Consider the following 23,373-nt stretch of genomic DNA (forward strand, 5'->3'; position numbering starts at 1 on the left):
ATTAACGTTAGTGGCATTGTGTAACTGCAGCAGGCAACGTTAATGAAAATAACTTGCTAACGTAACCTGCTTAGACAATGTTGACTGCTTCTTCAATCATTGAAATCGTCGTGCTAGCTAATTGAGCTAGCTAGCTAACGTTAGCTGACTAACAAATCGTGAGATCATCCTTTAGTTAACGACAGATGTCAAACTAGCTAGTGCGATGACCGACAGTGAAGTCTGTCAGTAAAGTGTAAAACGACAAGTTAGCCAACGTTAGTAGTAACAGCTAACGTTAGCTAGTTAACGTTACTTAAAACAAACAGCATTCAATAAACAAAAAAGCTAGTTATGTCAATTGAATTTACGTGGAGACTTACAGCTGTGTTCATTAGCTAGCCGCTTGCTACCAAGACTGATCAGCGTAGTTTTGTCATCAGGCGAGAAAACAATACACACTGCATACACCATTTGTCTTTGGCAGAAGATACCGACCCTACCGTTATGCTTGTTTACACTGAGCTGCATTGGGATCTGAACGCAATCATGGCTACATTAAAACACTGTGGAGTCAGCATGAAATATGGGTCGGAAAACTTACCTCAATGCAGGGATGGGATATGCCACTGTACTCAATTGTACCTATAAACACACTGCCCCATTGAGAAGATTGAAATACTGTTTTCTCCCCCCAGAAAACTGCCCTTTTTGTCTTCATGCTAGTTAACAGCAGCCATTATGGAATGGCATATGGAGTTGATTGGCTGACATTGCCATTCCAGAATGGCTACTGCTAGCTAGCATGCGATGAGGAAGAAAAGAGCAGTTTTCTGAGAGAACTATCAGTATTTCAATCTTCTAGTCGATGTATCAGTGTGGATAAAGGTACAATTTGGAGTACAGTGGCATATCCCATCCCTGCATTGAGGTACATTTTCTGACCCATATCTCACGCTGTCTCCACGGTGTCTTAATTTAACCCCAGTGCAGCTCGGTGTAAACAAGCGTAACATTAGGGTCGGTATCTTCTGGCAACTTTTGTCTTTAATTGATTAGCTTGGTAGATCAAAAATAATAGGCAACCTTTTGACATTGTCTGACCATAGTCACTGGTAGGGTTTCAACATTTCTGTGGACTTTCAATATATTTCCAGGTTTTTCAGAAATCCTGGTTGTGGATTTCCTACTTATTCCTTAATGATTTCAAGAATTTTTCCAACCAGGAGTTTGTGAAAACCAGGGAATTTATTGAAACCCTAGTCACTGGTAATGCCAAAGAGCTGTAACTTTACAGAGACGGGTAATGTTGGTTGATTAGTTACTATGAATGTTGTTTTTAATGTCATTCAGATAAACTTCTAACTTCCCACAACTAAGGATCACCTGTATTTATTAGTCTCCAGTTTGGTGTAGCCTAAACTTATTTATAACTGTGAACTTTTTGGAAACTGAAATAAAAAGGCCCCCTGAACCCAAAAAGATGGAATCCATAAATGAATAATAGGCATCAGTCAAATAACATATATTATTAGATAGGAGTTTATTAGTCACATGCACAGGATTGCAGATGTAATCCTAGGGTACACTGAAATTCTTATGCGCCGAGCTCCAACAGTACAGGTTAAAAAAAAGAAGTATTGGTTATAACTATCCATCAATATTGGATGTAGTCTAAAATTAGTGATAAGTAATTTAATTGATTGATGTAAATATCCTGGTGCAATGGAATGTTCACTCAGTAGGCCTGAACGTTTCTTGTCTGTTGAATTCCATCTAGCCATTTTGTTGGTCTTTAGGTGATGTTAGTTAGGCTAGTGGGTTTAAGATAAGGAATCAATCGTGCTGTATGCTCTACAATGCTCATGTTGTAACCCAAAAATAACTAGCAAATTGTATTGAGAAAAAAGTAATGATGTACAGTTGAAGTCGGAAGTTTACATACACTTAGGTTGGAGTCATTAAAACTTGTTTTTCAACCACTCCACAAATTTCTTGTTAACAAACTATAGTTTTGGCAAGTCGGTTAGGACATCTACTTTGTGCATGTGTAACAGTATAACTTTAAACCGTCCCCTCGCCCCGACACGGGCGCGAACCAGGGACCCTCTGCACACATCAACAACGGTCGCCCACGAAGCATCGTTACCCATCGCGCCACAAAGGCCGCGGCCCTTGCAGAGCAAGGTGCAACACTACTTCTAGGTTTCAGAGCAAGTGACGTAACTGATTGAAACGCTAGTAGCGCGTACCTGCTAACTAGCTAGCCATTTCACATCCGTTACACTCACCCCCCTTTCAACCTCCTCCTTTTCCGCAGCAACCAGTGATCCGGGTCAACAGCATCAATGTAACAGTATAACTTTAAACCGTCCCCTCGCCCCGACACGGGCGCGAACCAGGGACCCTCTGCACACATCAACAACGGTCGCCCACGAAGCATCGTTACCCATCGCGCCACAAAGGCCGCGGCCCTTGCAGAGCAAGGTGCAACACTACTTCTAGGTTTCAGAGCAAGTGACGTAACTGATTGAAACGCTAGTAGCGCGTACCTGCTAACTAGCTAGCCATTTCACATCCGTTACACTCACCCCCCTTTCAACCTCCTCCTTTTCCGCAGCAACCAGTGATCCGGGTCAACAGCATCAATGTAACAGTATAACTTTAAACCGTCCCCTCGCCCCGACACGGGCGCGAACCAGGGACCCTCTGCACACATCAACAACGGTCGCCCACGAAGCATCGTTACCCATCGCGCCACAAAGGCCGCGGCCCTTGCAGAGCAAGGTGCAACACTACTTCTAGGTTTCAGAGCAAGTGACGTAACTGATTGAAACGCTAGTAGCGCGTACCTGCTAACTAGCTAGCCATTTCACATCCGTTACACATGACACAAGTAATTTTTCCAACAATTGTTTACAGACAGATTATTTCACTTATAATTCACTGTATCACAATTCCAGTGGGTCAGAGGTTTACATACACTTTGTTGACTGTGCCTTTAAACAGCTTGGAAAATTCCAGAAAATTATGTCATGGCTTTAGAAGCTTCTGATAGGCTAATTGACATAATTTGAGTCAATTGGAGGTGTACCTGTGGATGTATTTCAAGGCCTACCTTCAAACTCAGTGCCTCTTTGCTTGACATCATGGGAAAATCAAAAGAAATCAGCCAATACCTCAGAAAAAAAATTGTAGACCTCCACAAGTCTGGTTCGTCCTTGGGAGCAATTTCCAAACACCTGAATGTACCACGTTTGTCTGTACAAACAATAGTACGCAAGTATAAACACCATGGGACCACGCAGCCGTCATACCGCTCAGGAAGGAGACGCGTTCTGTCTCCTAGAGATGAACATACTTTGGTGCAAAAAGTGCCAAACAACAGCAAAGAACCGTGTGAAGATGCTGGAGGAAACTGTTACAAAAGTATCTATGTCCACAGTAAAACAAGTCCTTTATCGGCATAACCTGAAAGGCCGCTCAGCAAGGAAGAAGCCACTGCTCCAAAACTGCCATAAAAAAGCCAGACTACGGTTTGCAACTGCACATGGGGACAAAGATCGTACTTTTTGGAGAAATGTCCTCTGGTCTGATGAAACAAAAATAGAACTGTTTGGCCATAATGACCATTGTTATGTTTGGAGGAAAAAGGTGGAGGCTAAGAACACCATCCCAACCGTGAAGCACGGGGGTGGCAGCAGCATGTTGTGGGGGTGCTTTGCTACAGGAGTGACTGGTGCACTTCACAAAATAGATGGCATCATGAGGAAGTAAAATTAGGTGGATATATTGAAGCAACATCTCAAGACATCAGTCAGGAAGTTAAAGCTTGGTTGCAAATGGGTCTTGCAAATGGACAATGACCCTAAGCATACTTCCAAAGTTGTGGCAAAATGGCTTAAGAACAACAAAGTCAAGGTATTGGAGTGGCCATCACAAAGCCCTGACCTCAATCCTATAGAAAATTTGTGGGCAGAACTGAAAAAGCGTGTGTGAGCAAGGAGGCCTACAAACCTGACTCAGTTACACCAGCTCTGTCAGGAGGAATGTGCCAAAATTCACCCAACTTATTGTGGGATGCTTGTGGAAGGCTACCCAAAACGTTTGACCCAAGTTCAACAATTTAAAGGCAATGCTACCAATTACTAATTGAGTGTATGTAAACTTCTGACCCACTGGGAATGTGATGAAATAAATAAAAGCTGAAATAAATAATTCTCTACTATTATTCTGACAGTTCACATTCTTAAAATAAAGTGGTGTTCCTAAGACGAGGAATTTTTACTAGGATTAAATGTCAGCAATTGTGAAAAACTGAGTTTAAATGTAGTTGGCTAAGGTGTATGTAAACTTCCGACTTCAACTGTAACTCCATGACCACTGTAGACCAATAGACAGACTTAGAGTTGTAGGCTAAACATTTGTTACTGACCGGTGTCCCATACATAGCAAGGACTGGTTTATTGTATGATGTCTCCATACTGCTGGGTGTTATGTGGTTCTTTGAATAATCTTTTCAGCTGTGCGATAGACCTATTTATTATGTGTAATATTTAAGTCATTCTAATAATATTTTTTTTGTATCCTCATAGGACTGGCAGCCTCCATTTGCATGTGATGTTGACAGACTGCACTTCACTCCTCGGATACAGAGGCTAAATGAACTGGAGGTAAGGAGCAATATTCCCTCAATGTTTTCAGCACTTAGCAAATTTCAGGTCTGCTGAGCGCAAACTTGAACGTTGTGAAAATTCTGTGCAACTTCCAGCTTGTGAACACTGAGGATAGTACCTGCTTTAAGTTAGTTTCAGACAGTGGTCAAGTAGGCTACTGTGGCTATTTGATCATGATGTAGGCCTACCAAAATGCATCCCATAACATTTTACCATGGAAATAGCTGTTCTATCATTCAGCCTACAGTAGCAGCCAACGTGTGGTGTTCAATGTAGGCCTACATTCCATGAGACCTTTGAAAAATAACATGCAGGGCTTGACATTAACCTGTTTATCCACTTGTCCTTCAGACAAGGTGACTGGAAATGCTTTTGTGGTGTTATTCCCATACCATTATTACAGAGAATCAGACAGATTATGCTACCCTCTGCCTATCGGCTACTAAGCTTATTCAAGCCTGTCTCAAAATACAACACTGCGCCTTTAAGTTAAATAAAAAAGCTCTTCACCTGCCTCGCTTTTCAATGTTGTCTAGAAATGTTCAGGTTTTGTGCTCTTGTAGGAAGCAATCACTCCCCCATTGCTGACTACAAATGATCTATAACTGGGCTAATAACTCACTAACAAGCAAATTATATGAGCAAATGTGCACAGGTGGCTACATGCAGCTCTCACTTTGATCTCAAAACAAGTGCATCTACCTGGGGCGGCAGGTAGCCTAGTGGTTAGAGCGTTGGGCCAGTAACCGAAAGGTTGCTAGTAGAGGTCGACCGATTATGATTTTTCAACGCCGATACCGATTATTGGAGGACCAAAAAAAGCCAAACGATTTTTAAATGTTATTTATTTGTAATAATGACAATTACAACAATACTGAATGAACACTTATTTTAACTTCATATAATACATCAATAACATCAATTTAGCCTCAAATAAATAATGAAACGTGTTCAATTTGGTTTAAATAATGCAAAAACAAAGTGTTGGAGAAGAAAGTAAAAGTGCAATATGTGCCATGTAAAAAAGCTAATGTTTAAGTTACTTGCTCAGAACATGAGAACATATGAAAGCTGGTGGTTCCTTTTAACATGAGTCTTCAATATTTCCAGGTAAGACATTTTAGGTTGTAGGAATTATAGGACTATTTCTCTATCTACGATTTGTATTTCATATACCTTTGACTATTGGATGTTCTTATAGGCATTTTAGTATTGCCAGTGTAACAGTATAGCTTCCGTCCCTCTCCTCGCTCCTACCTGGGCTCGAACCAGGAACACATCGACAACAGCCACCCTCGAAGCAGCGTTACCCATGCAGAGCAAGGAAAACAACCACTCCAAGTCTCAGAGCGAGTGACGTTTGAAACGCTATTAGCGAGCACCCCGCTAACTAGCTAGCCATTTCACATAAATTACACCAGCCTAATCTCGGAAGTTGATAGGCTTGAAGTCATAAACAGCGCAATGCTTGAAGAGCTTCTGGCAAACGCACGAAATGCTGTTTGAATGAATGCTTACGAGCCTGCTGCTGCCTACCATCGCTCAGTCAGACCGCTCTATCAAATATCAAATCATAGACTTAATTATAACATAACACACAGAAATACGAGCCTTTGGTCATTAAAATGGTCGAATCCGGAAACTCATTTCGAAAACAAAACGTTTATTCTTTCAGTGAAATACGGAACCGTTCCGTATTTTATCTAACGGGTGGCATCCATAAGTCTAAATATTGCTGTTACATTGCACAACCTTCAATGTTATGTCATAATTATGTACAATTCTGGCAAATTAATTACGGCCTTTGTTAGGAATAAATGGACTTCGCACAGTTCGCAATGAGCCAGGCGGCCCAAACTGCTGCATATACCCTGACTGCTTGCACGGAACGCAAGAGAAGTGACACAATTTCCCTAGTTCTAAGAAATTCATGTCACTAGGCAATATTAACTAAATATGCAGGTTTAAAAATATATACTTGTGTATTGACTTTAAAGAAAGGCATTGATGTTTATGGTTAGGTACATTGGTGCAACGAAAGTGCTTTTTTCGCAAATGCGCTTGTTAAATCATCACCAGGCACCGCATCAATTATATGCAACGCAGGACACGCTAGATATACTAGTAATATCATCAACCATGTGTAGTTAACTAGTGATTATGTTAAGATTTATTGTTTTTTAGAAGATAAGTTTAATGCTAGCTAGCAACTTACCTTGGCTTCATGCTGCCCTCGCGTAACAGATAGTCAGCCTGCCACACAGGCGCCTCGTGGAGTGCAATGTAAGGCAGGTGGTTAGAGCGTTGGACTAGTAACCGGAAGATTGCAAAAACAAATCCCCGAGATGACAAGGTAAACATCTGTCATTCTGCTCCTGAACAAGGCAGTTAACCCACCGTTTCTAGGCCGTCATTGAAAATAAGAATGTGTTCTTAACTGACTTGCCTAGTTAAATAAAGGTGTAAAAAAAAAAAACGGCAAATCGGTGTCCAAAAATACTGATTACCGATTGTTATGAAAACTTGAAATCGGCCCTAATTAATCGGCCATTCCGATTAATCGGTTGACCTCTAGTTGCTAGATCGAATCCCCGAGCTGACAGGGCAGTTAACAAGGCAGTTAACCCACTGTTCCTAGGCCATCATTATAAATAAGAATTTGTAATTTACTAGTTAAATTACAAATACTCACGACCCCTCATGCTGTTAACACAGTCCAGATCAAAGTGAATTGCACAGATCCATATATGGCAATGGTCTATTTGCATATAGGCCTACTGCAGCTCTGATTGGTTATGCTGCACCGGTCTGTGTAGAGTACTGGCTGTGTAGAGTCTTGCATGTCAATGCAATAGAATCCTAATCCTATGCGTTCTGCCGACAACAAAATCTCTTGCATAGTTAGTTTTACATACTAAGTCTTGCTCAGTTTGTTTTATTTCGGTATGTTGCATTGAAGGTGGCTAATATTGCGTTGATTCGATCACAATTCCCAGAGTAAAGGGAAACATTGATAGTGTTAACCAAGGGGGAAAAGTTTCAATCTCGTGCTTCTCTGTGCGGGCTGATATTCCTTCTGCGCAGCTGTCCCAGGGAGCTGCAGGCCCACACACTCGCTGGTTGAGGGAAAATTGGTAAGGAAGTCACTTTGCATGATGTGTAGCCTAGATTTTAGTTTAATGTACAATACCCTTGAAGATGTGCACTACTTTGACACCTTGGCCTATAAAGGGGAATTCAACTGATTGGTCAGGGTCCCTGTCAATGCAGTTGTCTAATTGACGTAGCGCTGAAGGTTTTCTATTGTGCCTACTGCCAACCATTTATTAATCACCACCTTCAGAAACTTTGGTGAAAGTCAAAGGTTGCTTGCGCAGGGGCCGGTCAGCAGAAATTTTTTATTTTAAGTGCACAATTTTTTTTATTGCATCACATAGCTGAGCCAGGACACTCTAAATTAAAATTCCTACAGTGACTAATATATCACCCTCGTTTCCCTTTCCTAGGCACAGACCAGAGTTAAGCTTAACTTCTTGGACCAGATTGCAAAGTTCTGGGAGTTGCAGGGGTGTTCTCTGAAGATTCCTCATGTGGAAAGGAAGATATTGGACCTGTATCAACTCAACAAGGTTGGGTGTTTAGTAGTGATAGATTTGATACCAGAGCTCCGAGGCATGGGTCAAAATCACTAAGCAGTTTTCTTCAAAGCAGTGTGCCGATTATCATTTTATCAGAATCATGTGATCAATGATCACATGATCAACGTCTGAAGCTTTGTTTCATCAAACAACTACCTAATTGGCTTGGCGACGGTTTCGGTAGAAGACAAAAAAGCTACCCTGCGCACACGCTATGGCATATGGGACGTTATATGTGTAATCATTTGGCTGCTCTAAATTCTTTTGACCAGCAGGTACCACTAGTGTACACTGTGTTGATCAAAGCCTTGAGTAATGAAACTATTTTCGACACAATTGGCTGGAAAGCCTCAATGTTTCAAGAAGCTTTGTTTCTCCATCACTAGTGTTTAGCGTTGTTTCAAACTACTATACATTTATTCCATCTTAAATAGCATTGCACAGAATCCACTGACTCTACCTAACTTTTACACATTTTATTTCAGAATGTTGCAGATGAGGGCGGATTTGATATTGTGTGTCGCGATAGACGTTGGACGGCGATTGCGCTTAAGATGGGCTTTGCTCCTGGCAAGGCTGTTGGCTCTCACTTACGGTCACACTATGAGAGACTTCTCTACCCCTACAACCTCTTCCAGAGCGGAGCCAACCTCCTGGTAAGTTGGACAGATGCCCCAACACCAATTATTTTCCAATGGTTTCGTTATGAACATAACCATTATATTTTTACGTTCCATTCCACTGTTTCCGACCAGCAAAATAAAGTTCTGAACTGATTCAAACCCCCAAAATGTAACAGTTTATATTGTTATTTTTTACATTTCACTCAACTTTAAATTAGTTGACCAATGGATAGAGCAGCTTTCTATGGAGCGGGCAAGCTATGTACATGCATTGGACAGCGACATGCAACTAAAATTTTGCGGGTGAGGAGAGTGCTGGGCATGACACGCTGGCCGTCTTGTTGTTATGACTTGCATTAGGCTGATCTGAATTAGGCCCACAGAATCATATCTTTCGGAGGAGCGACTTCTATGAAGGAACTTTGAATGTCTTTGAACTTCAGAGAGCTTGCTTAACTAATGTTGGACCAGAGCTAGCCCATGGTCATGACTTTTGGTTCCATTACATTACACATAATGCTGCCTAGAGGTTTCAAGAGCTAGACCAGAGCTAGCTAACAAGCTTGTGTGTGCAGAGCGGCAACAAATTAGAAATACGTATTACCTTTTTGTAGTTAATACATCCATTGTGAAACAGGAAGACTATAGTATCCTTAACTAGAATTTATTTCTGAATCACGCCTCTAATGTCAGTAGCTACAGTAGACTATGCATGCTTCAGAGGGAGGGGAAGGTATCATATAGACACACACACTGCCAAACATTTTCAGCTGGCAGGCAGACACTGGAAAAAGTTTGAGTTGCATTTTGTTGTGGGACTGGGGGGGGGGGGGGGAAGGCCCAGAACGTTATTAACCGGTTCACATGCTTTTAAAATAACGTTTCTGTTCCAGAACAGTATAGATCACCTTTGTTCTGGTTCTGTTCCTCAATTATTATTATTTTTTCTTCTGGTTTTCGGTTCTGTTCCCTGCCTAACACTCATGGTTAAATCTGTCTGTGTCTATTCACATTGCACTCAGAGCTTTATGAATCAGCTAATGCTTTATTAAGCGCTTGGTTGGCTCATCTGTAGGCAAGTTGAGCACTGTTTGACAAGTTTTACTGCTGTTATGCGGCAAGTATGTTTGTCTAATGTCTAGTGAGGATCGTTTTCAAGATTTAATACATTTATTGAACACTGTAGAGAAAGCGTACAGAGTGAACATAGATTGGGTCGTTGTTGTTAACTTTGGAAGCTCTCTCTTGCTTTAGGCACCAGAGCTTGCGTCCAAGCTGATGCGTTTAGTGTCTGCTCCTGAACTTGACACGGTATGTCTGCCTCATGGTTATTATCTAAGAATTAACAGATAGCACATTTTGGGTTACACAGAAATTTTAGACTGCAATACAACCATTCTTTGTTTAAAATGGTCTCATAGTGCTTTGTCTGTGCACCGCTGCCATAGTCTGGGTGTCCTTGCTGCAATAGATGTGTGCCATGTCTTTTGATTTGTTGTTGGTTGTACGTTTATTCTACATTTTGTAATGGATTAACTATGTATTGTATAACATTACATTGTATATGCCTGCAGTTTGTCCAGGAGCCAACCCTGCCAGTTGATACGAGTGACAAGGAGTGTAAACCCCCTGACCTGACCGAGAGGCAGCACTTTGTTGAGCCAACCGAGTCCTGCTGCAACAGCGCCCACAGAGCAAAGCGGATGAGAGCTGAGGTGGATGCCCTTGTCGCACAGAGCCACACACACTTGTCAGAAGAACTCCTCTTAAAACCAGTAATTCAGATTGCACAACTACCCTGTAACCATCTACTTTACTCTATCCCCTTCAAATCCTTAAGTCACAAAATGGAGGAGTTGCATAAGAAAGCCAATTTGAATGTAATTTGCCTAAAGCCTTATGGGTGTTATCTCAATTATTCATGAATGCATTGGCACATTTCTTTCTATTGCATATAAACTTTGTGAGATCATTAGTGGTATTTACTGTAGTTAACTAGAACTCTATTTCTCCACCCACAGTCAGGTTGTGTGAAGACAGAACCAGGAACTGAACCCTGTGAAAACAACAGACCAAATCTGAGGAGGAGGATGGGCTCTTTTGTTGCCAAGCCCGAGCCAGGTCAGTACTAACAAGGCTTTACTTTAACCACAGAAGAGTTAACACAATATGTGTGATCGGTGCCAATATCTATACACTTGTATACTACTCAATCCATGTATTGGGCCATGCATTTTAAGAGTGAATATTGGAAGTTAATGTATGACGTTCAGGCTAGGGTATAAGATGCACCATAAGTAATTAATTAGTTAAATCCTCTGATGTTCCTCATTATGCTCATCATATGTAATTTTTCTTTACATAAAAAGACATTCCCATTCTAGTGAAACAAGAACCCATCGAGCCGGTGAGCGAGGCAGACACAAACAAGTCTCGATATAAGAAAAAAACAAGTATTGATGCCCCACCTCCTGCAGTGAGTGTAGTAAGTGGGGCTTTATTTAATCCATTCTTTTGAGAGAGAATACTCTTAAATTGATTATCAACAGTATAATGTATTTACACCAGAACACATTTGACACATTGTTGTGTAACATACACTACCGGTCAACATTTTTAGAATACCTACTCATTCAAGGGTTTTTCTTTATTTTTACTGTTTTCTACATTGTAGAATAGTAGTGAAGACATCAAAACTATGAAATAACACATATGGAATCCTGTAGTAACCAAAAAAGTGTTAAACAAATCAAAATATATTTTATAAATTAGGTTCTTCAAAGTAGCCACCCTTTGCCTTGATGACAGCTTTGCACACTTTACATTCTCTCAACCAGCTTCATGAGGTAGTCACCTGGAATGCATTTCAATTAACAGGTGTGCCATGTTAAAAGTTAATTTGTGGAATTTCTTTCCTTAATGCGTTTGAGCCAATCAGTTGTGTTGTGACAAGGTAGGGGGGTATACAGAAGATAGCCTTATTTGGTAAAAGACCAAGTCCATATTATGGCAAGAACAGCTCAAATAAGCAAAGAGAAATGACAGTCCATAATTACTTTCAGACATGAAGGTCAGTCAATACGGAACATTTCAAGAACTTTGAACATTTCTTCAAGTGCAGTCGCAAAAACCATCAAGCGCTATGCTGAAACTGGCCCTCATGAGGACCGCCACAGGAATGGAAGACCCAGAGTTACCTCTGCTGCAGAGGATAAATTAGAGTTACCAGCCTCAGAAATTGCAGGCCAAATAAATGCTTCACAGAGTTCAAATAACAGACATATCTCAACATCAACTGTTCAGAGGAGACTGTGAATCAGGCCTTCATGGTCGAATTGCTGCAAAGAAACCACTACTAAAGGACACCAATAAGAAGAGACTTGCTTGTGCCAAGAAACACGAGCAATTTTTTATTTATTTTATTTTATTTCACCTTTATTTAACCAGGTAGGCTAGTTGAGAACAAGTTCTCATTTGCAACTGCGACCTGGCCAAGATAAAGCATAGCAGTGTGAACAGACAACACAGAGTTACACATGGAGTAAACAATAAACAAGTCAATAACATGGTAGAAAAAAAGAGAATCTATATACAATGTGTGCAAAAGGCATGAGGTAGGCAATAAATCGAATAATTACAATTTAGCAGATTAACACTGGAGTGATAAATCATCAGATGATCATGTGCAAGAAGAGATACTGGTGTGCAAAAGAGCAGAAAAGTAAATAAATAAAAGCAGTATGGGGGGTGAGGTAGGTAAATTGGGTGGGTAGTTTACAGATGGACTATGTACAGCTGCAGCTGTCTAATGGACATTAGACCGGTGGAATTTTGTCCTTTTGGTCTGGAGTCCAAATTGGAGATTTTTGGTTCCAACCTCTGTCTCTTTGTGAGACGCGGTGTGGGTGAATGGATGATCTCTGCATGTGTATTTTCCACCGTAAAGCATGGAGGAGGAGGTGTTATGGTGTAGGAGTACATTGCTGGTGACACTGTCTGTGATTTATTTAGAATTCAAGGCACACTTAACCAGCATGGCTACCACAGCATTCTGCAGCGACATACCATCCCATATGGTTTGTGCTTAGTGGGACTATAATTTGTTTTACAACAGGACAATGACCCAATACACCTCCAGGCTGTGTAAGGGCTATTTGACCAAGAAGGAGAGAGATTGAGTGCTGCATCAGATGACCTGTCCTCCACAATCACCTGACCTCAACCAAATTGAGATGGTTTGGGACGAGTAGGACCGCAGACTGAAGGAAAAGCAGCCAACAAGTCCTTAGCATATGTGGGAACTCCTTCAAGACTGTTGGAAAAGCATTCCAGGTGAAGCTGGTTGAGAGAATGCCAAGAGTGTGCAAAGCTGTTACCAAGGCAAAGGGTGATTATTTCGAAATATCTCAAATATAAAATATTTTTTATAAAACACTTTTTTTGGTCACTACATTATTCCATATGTGTTATTTCATAGTTTTGATGTCTTCACTATTATTCTACAATGTAGAAAATAATAAAAGAATTAAGAAAAACCCTTGGATGAGTAGGTGTTCTAAAACTTTTGACCGGTAGTGTATAGGAAGTTGAAGAAATGTTATTATGTGAACAAAAGTTGATTTGTAGTCCCTTTGGTTATTCATTAGTTTTATATTAAACATGTTTCTTCCCTCCTTTGTTCTGTAGGTGGACCTGTATATGTGTCTGGTGTGTGGCAGCGGGAGTGACGAGGATCGTCTTCTGTTGTGTGATGGCTGTGATGCCTGTTACCACACCTTCTGTCTCTTACCCCCTCTACACGACATCCCCAAAGGAGACTGGAGGTGCCCCAAGTGCCTGGCTCAAGTGAGTAGTGATGTCTATTCACCTCATCACACCAATAACCACATTCAAGTGGAAGAGGCAAGTGGAAGGGGGAGAAAGTAAGGAACTTGTCTGTTGGCCTTGCATTAAAGACCAAAATTGGTTAAAGAAAATTGTGATAAATAAAAAAGAATACCAGTTTAATTTAAGAACCAAAAATAGTGCCATATAGATTGCGTAATAGTTGGGAAGAGATTTTCAATGTACCAACTACAAGGCACATGGTTTATGAACTGATACACAAAATGACACCGGATTCAAAACTTTGTTTTAAATTATTATACAACATTTTTGCAACCAATAGAATGTTATATACAGTATATAGGGGATACGACCATCCCAGCGCTGCAGATTTTGCTGCGAAGAGACAGAATCATTAAATCATTTGTTTTGGTACTGTCCATATGAAGCTGGATTTTGGTCGCAGGTTCAGGAATGGCTGAAGAATTGCAACATTTACCTGGAGCTAACTCTGCAAATTAGCACTGATGGGTGATTTGAAAAGTCATAGTCAAACGATCAATAATATGTACTGAACAAAAATATAAACGCAACACGTAAAGTGTTGGTTTCATGAGCTAAAATAAAAGATCCCAGAAATTTTTCATACGCACAAAAAGCTTATTTATCTAAATTTTCTTAGCACAAATTAGTTTACATCCCTGTTAGTGAGCATTTTATCCTTTGTCAAGATAATCCATCCACCGACCTGACAGGTGTGGCATATCTAGAAGCTGATTAAAACAGCATGATCTCAACAAATGTGCACCTTGTGCTGGGGACAATAAAAGGCCACTCTAACATGTGCAGTTTTGTCACACAACACAATGCCACAGATGTCTTATGTTTTGAGGGAGTGTGCAATTGGCATGCTGACTGCAGGAATGTCCACCAGAGCTTTTGCCAGAGAATTTAAAGTTAATTTCTCTACCATAAGCCGCCTCCGTTGTTTTAGAGAATTTGGAAGTACATCCATCCGGCCTCACAACAGCAGAGCACGTGTATGACGTTGTGTGGGCGAGCGGTTTGCTGATGTCAGCGTTGTGAACAGCGTGCCCCATGGTGGGGTTATGATATGGGCAGGCATAAGCTACGGACAACGGACACAATTGCATTTTATCGATGGCAATTTGAATGCACAAAAATTCCATGAAGAGATCCTGCGGGCCATTGTGAGGCCTATCTGTGACCAACAGATGCATATCTGTATTCCCAGTCATGTGAAATCCATAGATTAGGGCCTAATTTATTTATTTCAATTGACTGATTTGATTTCCTCATATGAACTGTAACTCAGTAAAATCAATGAAATTGTTGCTTGTTAAGTTTTTATATTTTGGTTCAGTATAATACTCCTAGCAAAAAAATATTTTTTTACATTCTGGAGAAAATGAGAATAGAAAGGTTCAGAACTTTTGTGCAACATTACAGCACAATTGAAAAATAGAAATCCAAACTGGATGATGTTCAGAGATAGATGGGAGGGGATGAGTGGAGCTGAAGGGACTAAAAATAACTAATGTAAAATATACTGTCGTAAAAAAAAATATATATATATATATACTGCTCAAAAAAATAAAGGGAACACTTAAACAACACAATGTAACTCCAAGTCAATCACACTTCTGTGAAATCAAACTGTCCACTTAGGAAGCAACACTGATTGACAATAAATTTCACATGCTGTTGTGCAAATGGAATAGACAAAAGGTGGAAATTATAGGCAATTAGCAAGACACCCCCAAAAAAGGAGTGATTCTGCAGGTGGTGACCACAGACCACTTCTCAGTTCCTATGCTTTCTGGCTGATGTTTTGGTCACTTTTGAATGCTGGCGGTGCTCTCACTCTAGTGGTAGCATGAGACGGAGTCTACAACCCACACAAGTGGCTCAGGTAGTGCAGCTCATCCAGGATGGCACATCAATGCGAGCTGTGGCAAGAAGGTTTGCTGTGTCTGTCAGCGTAGTGTCCAGAGCATGGAGGCGCTACCAGGAGACAGGCCAGTACATCAGGAAACGTGGAGGAGGCCGTAGGAGGGCAACAACCCAGCAGCAGGACCGCTACCTCCGCCTTTGTGCAAGGAGGAGCACTGCCAGAACCCTGCAAATGACCTCCAGTCAGTAAAAATGTAATTGGAATATAAAGTTAAATAACAGACCAGTTGATTAATACTCAAGCATTTATAATACAAACAGGAGACACCTCTTCGAGTCTCAGGGGGATCCATAGCCGCAGGCAGAACAGTTGAAACTGGAACAGCAGCAAGGCCAGGTGGACTGGGGACAGCAAGGAGTCATCATGCCCGGTAGTCCTGACGCATGGTCCTAGGGCTCAGGTCCTCCGAGAGAGAGAAAGAAAGAGAGAAGGAGAGAATTAGAGAGAGCATACTTAAATTCACACAGGACACCGGATAAGACAGGAGAAGTACTCCAGATATAACCAACTGACCCTAGCCCCCCGACACATAAACTACTGCAGCATAAATACTGGAGGCTGAGACAGGAGGGGTCAGGAGACACTGTGGCCCCATCCGATGATACCCCCGGACAGGGCCAAACAGGAAGGATATAACCCCACCCACTTTGCCAAAGCACAGCCCCCACACCACTAGAGGGATATCTTCAACCACCAACTTACCATCCTGAGACAAGGCCGAGTATAGCCCACAAAGATCTCCACCACAGCACAAACCAAGGGGGGGCGCCAACCCAGACAGGAAGATCGTGTCAGTAACTCAACCCACTCAAGTGACGCACCCCTCCTAGGGACGGCATGAAAGAGCACCAGTAAGCCAGTGAGGTTAGAGGCAGAGAATCCCAGTGGAGAGAGGGGAACCGGCCAGGCAGAGACAGCAAGGGCGGTTCGTTGCTCCAGAGCCTTTCCGTTCACCTTCACACTCCTGGGCCAGACTACACTCAATCATATGACCTACTGAAGAGATAAGTCTTCAGTAAAGACTTGAAGGTTGAGACCGAGTCTGCGTCTCTCACATGGGTAGGCAGACTATTCCATAAAAATGGAGATCTATAGGAGAAAGCCCTGCCTCCAGCTGTTTGCTCAAGGACATTCGGGCATATGACAGCCCGCTTGGAGTTTGCCAAAACACACCTAAAGGACTCTCAGACCATGAGAAACAAGATTCTCTGGACTGATTAAACCAAGATGGAACTCTTTGGCCTGAATGCCAAGCATCACGTCTGGAGGAAACCTGGCAGCATCATGCTGTGGGGATGTTTTTCAGCGGCAGGGACTGGGAGACTAGTCAGGATCGAGGGAAAGATGAATGGAGAAAAGTAGAGATCCTCGATGAAAACCTGCTCCAGAGCGCTCAGGACCTCAGACTGGGGCTAAGGTTCACCTTCCAACAGTACAATGACTCTAAGCACACAGCCAAGACAACCCAGGAGTGGCTTCACGACAAGTCTTCGAATGTCCTTGAGTGGCCCAGCCAGAGCCCGGACTTGAACCCGATCGAACATCTCTGGAGAGACCTGAAAATAGTTGTGAAGCGACACTCCCATCCAACCTGACAGAGCTTGAAAGGATCTACAGAGGAGAATGGGAGAAACTCTCCAAATACAGGTGTGTCAAGCTTGTAGCATCATACTCAAGAAGACTCAAGGCTGTAATCGCTGCCAAAGGTGCTTCAACAAAGTACTGAGTAAAGGGTCTGAATACTTACGTAAATGTAATATTTCATTATTTTTTAAATAAATGTGCACAAATTTCAAAGCAAAAACAGGTTTTGTTATGATGTGGTATTGTGTGTAGATTGAGGGGGGGACAAACTTTCGGAATGTACTGTATATATTTTCTATATTTACAAAAAACATATATGGGGGGGATTGGAAATTATGCAGACAATTACATTGATGGAAGCCACCATCTATCTGCAATAATAAAGCTGATCTAACCCCTAAAAAAATGTATAGAAGATCAAATAAATAACCACATTCACAGTTCAGAGTCTGTACTGGCTCCTGTGAGTGTATAATATGAATGTGTTCAGAGCTGTTACTTATACAGAGTACCAAAGTTGTTAGTGTTCCCTATATGTGTTAGCTATAGACCTTTTCAACTGTCGATAACACATTCTATATGCACACGCAACCAAGTGGTTCCCCAATAAACACCCGGCGCTGCAGCATGCCATAATTGTACAAAATGACAAGATCGTTTTTCTTGATCCTACCAAAAAACGGAACAAACATATTGACTTGTTGCTACCAGATCCAGTAAACAAAATCAGACATTTAGTTCCCGTTTATTATCCGTTTGCTCTGGTGGTGTTGGCTACATTTGGCTAGCACAGCAAATAACTACAGAACTAGTGTGATGTGAAGGTAGAGAAAGATCAGCGTACCTTGTTAACCAGCTAGATATATGAATTTCTCTCACAACAGCCAACTATATAACTAAACTAAATGTAGCTAGCATACGAGTCCAATGATTGACGGCCACGTTGTTTACATCAGAAGTTAACTAGCAGCAATTACCCCACTATCAGCCTCTTTTCCCCTCACTAATCTGTCTCTCCTAGCTCTTCTTTTGCTTCGTCTCCAAACGCAACTATATTTTACCCAGGTGTATTGCCCACTTAGTTTCAATTAAGAAACGTACTGTAATTTTATTGAACCGCTAGTTTGTGCTAGGCATGGCACTTCACGTTACGCGACCTTGCTAGTTGTTTTACGCGTAGTAAAACTATAATACAAATGCTAGCGCTGACATCTTGTGGTGATAATGTTGAACTGCATATTAATTACACCAGGATGATGTATTACATTTTTTATGTTTTATTTTACTAGGCAAGTCAGTTAAGAACAAATTCTTATTTTCGATGACAGCCTAGGAACAGTGGGTTAACTGCCTTGTTCAGGGGCAGGACGACAGATTTTTACCTTGTCAGCTCCTGGATTCGATCTTGGAACCTTTCGGTTACTAGTCCAACGCTCTTACCACTAGGCTACCTGTCACCCCATGAAGCACACACATTGCAACTTTATTTCAAGCAAGATGTATTTTAATTAAACCAAATGAATCTTAAAATATAACTTTCTGCACACCCAAATGATAGTGATATTTGCGAATAATGTCTCTCCTGTGTATGTTATCCTTCTTATTTTCGATGACAGCCTAGGAACCTTCATTACAAGGGTAGGGCTCGCACTAATCCATTTCATGACGGCATATACAGTAGCAGTATAAATCAAATCTGGTAACCTTCAGCATGGTTAGACTCATTAATTGTCTAATGAAAAGAAAAACCCACACACTGATCTTGCCAGTATGAGTAAATTATTAGCAAATTATGCCCACATACAAATTCTCAGATGTGAGTGCTTTTCTAATAGTATCATTTAAAATGGAGAAAGCGTCTCAACAAAATGTAAACAATGTGTGAGGGTTTGCTTATCCTGTTTCAGTATAGAAATGACAAGTCACATGTACAAGTACATTAGACATACCCATGAGGCCAATACTAATCCCATCATATGTCTGCATTGGGCATGCATGCAATAAATAATCTCACATCTGCTGTAACCAAAAGGGTAGAGCATGGATAGTGGAGGTAAGAGAAATACCCTGAAGGGTCACTTTTATATGAGCTGCAAAGTAGCCATATAATGTATGAGTTTCATCCTCATATGGCTGCCCGGTGCTGGGACGTAAACCCGAATTAAATTATACTTGAAGCTAGTATGCCAACCACTGGAGGAGGAGGACAGTGAGTGTAGCAGAATGGAGCAAATTGGCCCATAATTGCAGGAGGAGATCCTCCCGCAGCTGAGATGCTTATGGTATTAAAATATAGATACATTTATGATAGACAGGAGACACCTCTTCGAGTCTCAGGGGGATCACATCACAGTTGCTGCTCGAACTCACCTTCAGCTCACCTCTGCTACAGTCACACCCTTTTCACCTCCTACACCACTGACAGTATAACGCCAACTGTGTGATCTGGGCCAATTAAATACCCCCAAAATGTATTCTCTGGGTTGACTCAGTTCACACAGTCTGCTCTGCTGGCTGCTGAGGTTGATGCGGAGGAGGAGGTGGTCAGTGAGTGAAGCAGCTGAGGGGTGAGTGTGTAGCACATGTGAGCTAGTTAATAAGTGAGTGCTAGGCTCTTTCTCAATTCATCCTTCCTCGATTCCTCTCATCGCCTCCTGCTCAAAACCCATTGGAGTAGAAGGTACCTTCACCTCCAATACAATTGTAATAAAATACAGGTGAGGAGATAGGAGTAATCAAGGAAAGACAAAGTGAGACAAAGTCCTAGTAGGCATAGTGTGGTGATGTCACCTGCTCTGAGACCTAAAGTACTGTTATTCTAACCCAGTATTTCCCAACCAGGGTTAATAGGATTCCTGGGGGGTACTTGGCCTATCCACAGGGGGTACATGAGAAGACTCCTGAGACCATAGGCTTACTGGTAAAATTTACATGAGGTAGTACTTCAGGGGTACTCCGGGCAGAGCAAAATATAGTTGGTGGTACAGTAACCAAAAAGATTGGGAACCACTGTTCTAGCCCCAACAAGATCATGATTTTGGTAGGATGTTGCTTTGTGGGTATGAAGTGCTGTTATGGACAGGGGTTGCGTCCTATGTCAGCCATACAGGGATTGTTACACCCACGCCAGTGATCAAGGACATCAGCTGCAAATCTGTGCAATATCATCAGACAAAGTGAGAGAGTGACAACGAAATAAAACCGACAAATGGAATGTTTAATGACCCAAAAATACACTATATGTAATGGATGTGAAATGGCTAGCTAGTTAGCGGTGGTGCGAGCTAGCAGCCTTTCAGTCGGTTACGTCACTTGCTCTGAAACCTAGAAGTAGTGGTTCCCCTTGCTCTGCAAGGGCCGCGCCCTTTGTGGAGCGATGGGTAACGATGCTTCGTGGGCGACCGTTGTTGATGTGTGCAGAAGGTCCCAGGTTCGCGCCCGTGTCGGGGCGAGGGGACGGTCTAAAGTTATACTGTTACATATACTTTAATCAACACTTTATTTCATATCGTACAAAGAACGCCTAAGTAAATGGTTAGTGGGTTTAGACATTCATCTTACTCCAACACAACAGATGATTGAATAATAATATGAAAAGTGTCTAATACAAATAATAAGCAGAATGTCTAGGCGCAAGGTTGGCCGTACATGTTCTAGGTCTATGCATTGTTACTTTAAACTGTATTTTTGTAGTCCTACTACCAATTCTAACAGTAAACCAGTAGCATATGTAACCCATTGGGGATAGACCCTTCAGTCTCTCCAGGACTTGGGACTTCCTTTGGGACTTTCATCTGCAGACAGCTTTCACTGATCTCTGTATCTGAGGTTATGAAACATGGAAATTTAGACTACAAGTTTCTTTGTTATTCTCAAGTGATATAAAATGTGATATATTTCGTTGCAATTGTGTTTTTGTATTATCATAGTTCTCTCTTTGGGACTGTAAATCTGTTCATTAGCTAGCTAGCTAGCTAGCTTAGCTACTAGTTAGGTAGCTAATGTTGTTTTTAGCAGATCAAGCTAACTTTTGTGTCATTAAAAAATATATATATTTAATGGCTGTCTATCCTTTGTAGGATATACCGCCATGATAAACAACTTAACCGTGTGCTATACATCATCCTAGCGTCACCACCTCCTGCTGCTAACCTTACTATCCATGCAGCCACAACGTAACAGCTGTTGTTTACAAATGCAAGTTCTTTGCATTCCAGTGTTCACTTCCACTCCTCCTCAAAAAGCCATTTAAAAGCTCTATGCAGAGTACCGAATGCGTTTGTCTGTGAAAAGAAAACTGTTATTAAGGTGTGATTTCTACCCTTTTTTTCTTCTTCTTTTGAACAGGAGTGCAGCAAACCTCAGGAGGCATTTGGCTTTGAGCAGGCATACAGGGACTACTCTTTGCGGGCTTTTGGAGAAATGGCAGACTCCTTCAAATCTGATTACTTCAACATGCCAGTTCATGTAAGTAGAATGTGTCAAATCTTTAAGGAAGGTCTTACAATTTTGACCTGTTGTAATTGATCCACAACTGTCATGAAATTGCATTTTTTAAATTTGTATTGTTTGTTTGTTTCAGATGGTTCCCACAGAGTTGGTGGAAAAAGAGTTCTGGCGCTTGGTGAGCACCATCGAAGAGGACGTCACAGTGGAGTACGGAGCAGATATAGCCTCCAAGGAGTTTGGGAGCGGATTCCCTATCAAGAATGGAAGATTTAAGGTTTCAGAAAAGGATGAGGTAGGCAGCTGTATTCAAATTAATGGGTAACCAAACCAATTCAGTATATAACACAGTAGACTCACGATATAATGGCAAAACATTTCTTTCAATTTTAATGTCTTGCCAATGTACTATTTTGAATCGGAATAAAAATAGATTTAAAAAATGGCCAAACTCTTTCTCATGATCTCTTACAGAAGTACCTGAAGTGTGGCTGGAACCTGAACAACATGGCGATGATGGACCCGTCAGTGTTGACTCATGTCACAGCAGACATCTGTGGGATGACTCTACCTTGGCTCTATGTTGGCATGTGCTTCTCCTCCTTCTGCTGGCACATCGAGGACCACTGGAGCTACTCCATCAACTACCTGCACTGGTACTGATGTTGACCAACCACTCTTTATTATTTAGGGATGTTGAAATTAAGTAATTAGTAGCATGGTACGAAGTGCCATTTTGCTGTTCAGTGATTTAGATTTTTCCACATTTTCTGTATGGAGTCAGGACAATATTTCCAAGCTATTAATATCACCTTGGATACCTTATTTGCATGATGTTCCCGACTCAAGCTCTGTTTGTTTTTGAAAGGGGGGAGCCGAAGACATGGTATGGAGCACCTGGCTTCGCTGCGGAACAGCTGGAGGCTGTGATGAAGAAACTAGCTCCAGAGCTGTTTCAGATTCAACCAGATCTCCTCCACCAGCTGGTCACCATCATGAACCCCAACACCCTCATGTCCTACGGGGTTCCGGTAAGTGTCTCTCTCAATGTAACTAGACTTACTCCCATGTATTTCCGTAGAATACTATATCATTTCAGTAACAGAGAAATCAATCTGAAATCGATATTTTATGTGTCCCCAGATTTACAGAACCAATCAGTGTGCTGGTGAGTTTGTCATCACTTTCCCCAGAGCCTATCACAGTGGTTTCAACCAAGGTTTTAACTTCGCTGAGGCTGTCAACTTCTGCACTGTGGACTGGGTAAGATACTCATTGGCTTCCTCATTGATATTATATTGCAGGGGTTAGTTTATGTGAAGTCGACTGTTTACTAATATAGTCTCTCTTTCGTTAATCTCAGATGGCATTAGGCCGCCAATGCGTTGACCACTACAGACTGCTGCATCGGTACTGTGTTTTCTCCCACGACGAGATGATCTGCAAGATGGCCTCCAAGGCCAACAGTCTGGATGTGGTCCTGGCGTCGGCTGTCCAGAAGGATATGAAAGATATGATCAGAGAGGAACAGGACCTACGAGATAAAGTCCGCAAGATGGTAAAGTGCCCCTACAACAGACAGATATATGTGAAAATACATTTCTTTTTCACTTTTCAAATCAATTAAT

The 23,373-nt window shown here is 41.6% G+C and overlaps 1 protein-coding gene and 1 long non-coding RNA gene across 7 annotated transcripts in view; one reads left to right on the forward strand and one right to left on the reverse strand.

The window, feature by feature from the left end:
- The window catches only part of LOC139542425 (lysine-specific demethylase 5B-B-like), a 41,459-nt gene that overhangs the window by 553 nt on the left and 17,533 nt on the right, over nt 1-23,373 (forward strand). The window contains exons 2-15 of one of the 6 annotated variants that reach the window (XM_071347837.1): nt 4,575-4,652; nt 8,162-8,284; nt 8,779-8,949; nt 10,171-10,227; nt 10,491-10,691; nt 10,938-11,037; nt 11,286-11,401; nt 13,603-13,761; nt 21,647-21,766; nt 21,882-22,040; nt 22,220-22,401; nt 22,614-22,776; nt 22,889-23,008; nt 23,109-23,303. In XM_071347837.1, the coding sequence (XP_071203938.1) occupies nt 4,575-4,652; nt 8,162-8,284; nt 8,779-8,949; nt 10,171-10,227; nt 10,491-10,691; nt 10,938-11,037; nt 11,286-11,401; nt 13,603-13,761; nt 21,647-21,766; nt 21,882-22,040; nt 22,220-22,401; nt 22,614-22,776; nt 22,889-23,008; nt 23,109-23,303 (1,944 nt within the window). The remainder of the gene's footprint in view (nt 1-4,574; nt 4,653-8,161; nt 8,285-8,778; nt 8,950-10,170; nt 10,228-10,490; nt 10,692-10,937; nt 11,038-11,285; nt 11,402-13,602; nt 13,762-21,646; nt 21,767-21,881; nt 22,041-22,219; nt 22,402-22,613; nt 22,777-22,888; nt 23,009-23,108; nt 23,304-23,373) is intronic. The other 5 variants (XM_071347838.1, XM_071347840.1, XM_071347841.1 and 2 more) reach the window with 5 other exon arrangements.
- LOC139542429 (uncharacterized) lies at nt 12,286-18,101 on the reverse strand. Its single transcript, XR_011668502.1, has 2 exons — nt 15,983-18,101; nt 12,286-15,880 (listed from the first exon to the last, which is right to left on the reverse strand). It is a non-coding gene; the product is annotated as an uncharacterized lncRNA (long non-coding RNA).

Source organism: Salvelinus alpinus, chromosome 17 (assembly GCF_045679555.1).
Source record: "Salvelinus alpinus chromosome 17, SLU_Salpinus.1, whole genome shotgun sequence".
Lineage (NCBI taxonomy): Eukaryota > Metazoa > Chordata > Actinopteri > Salmoniformes > Salmonidae > Salvelinus > Salvelinus alpinus.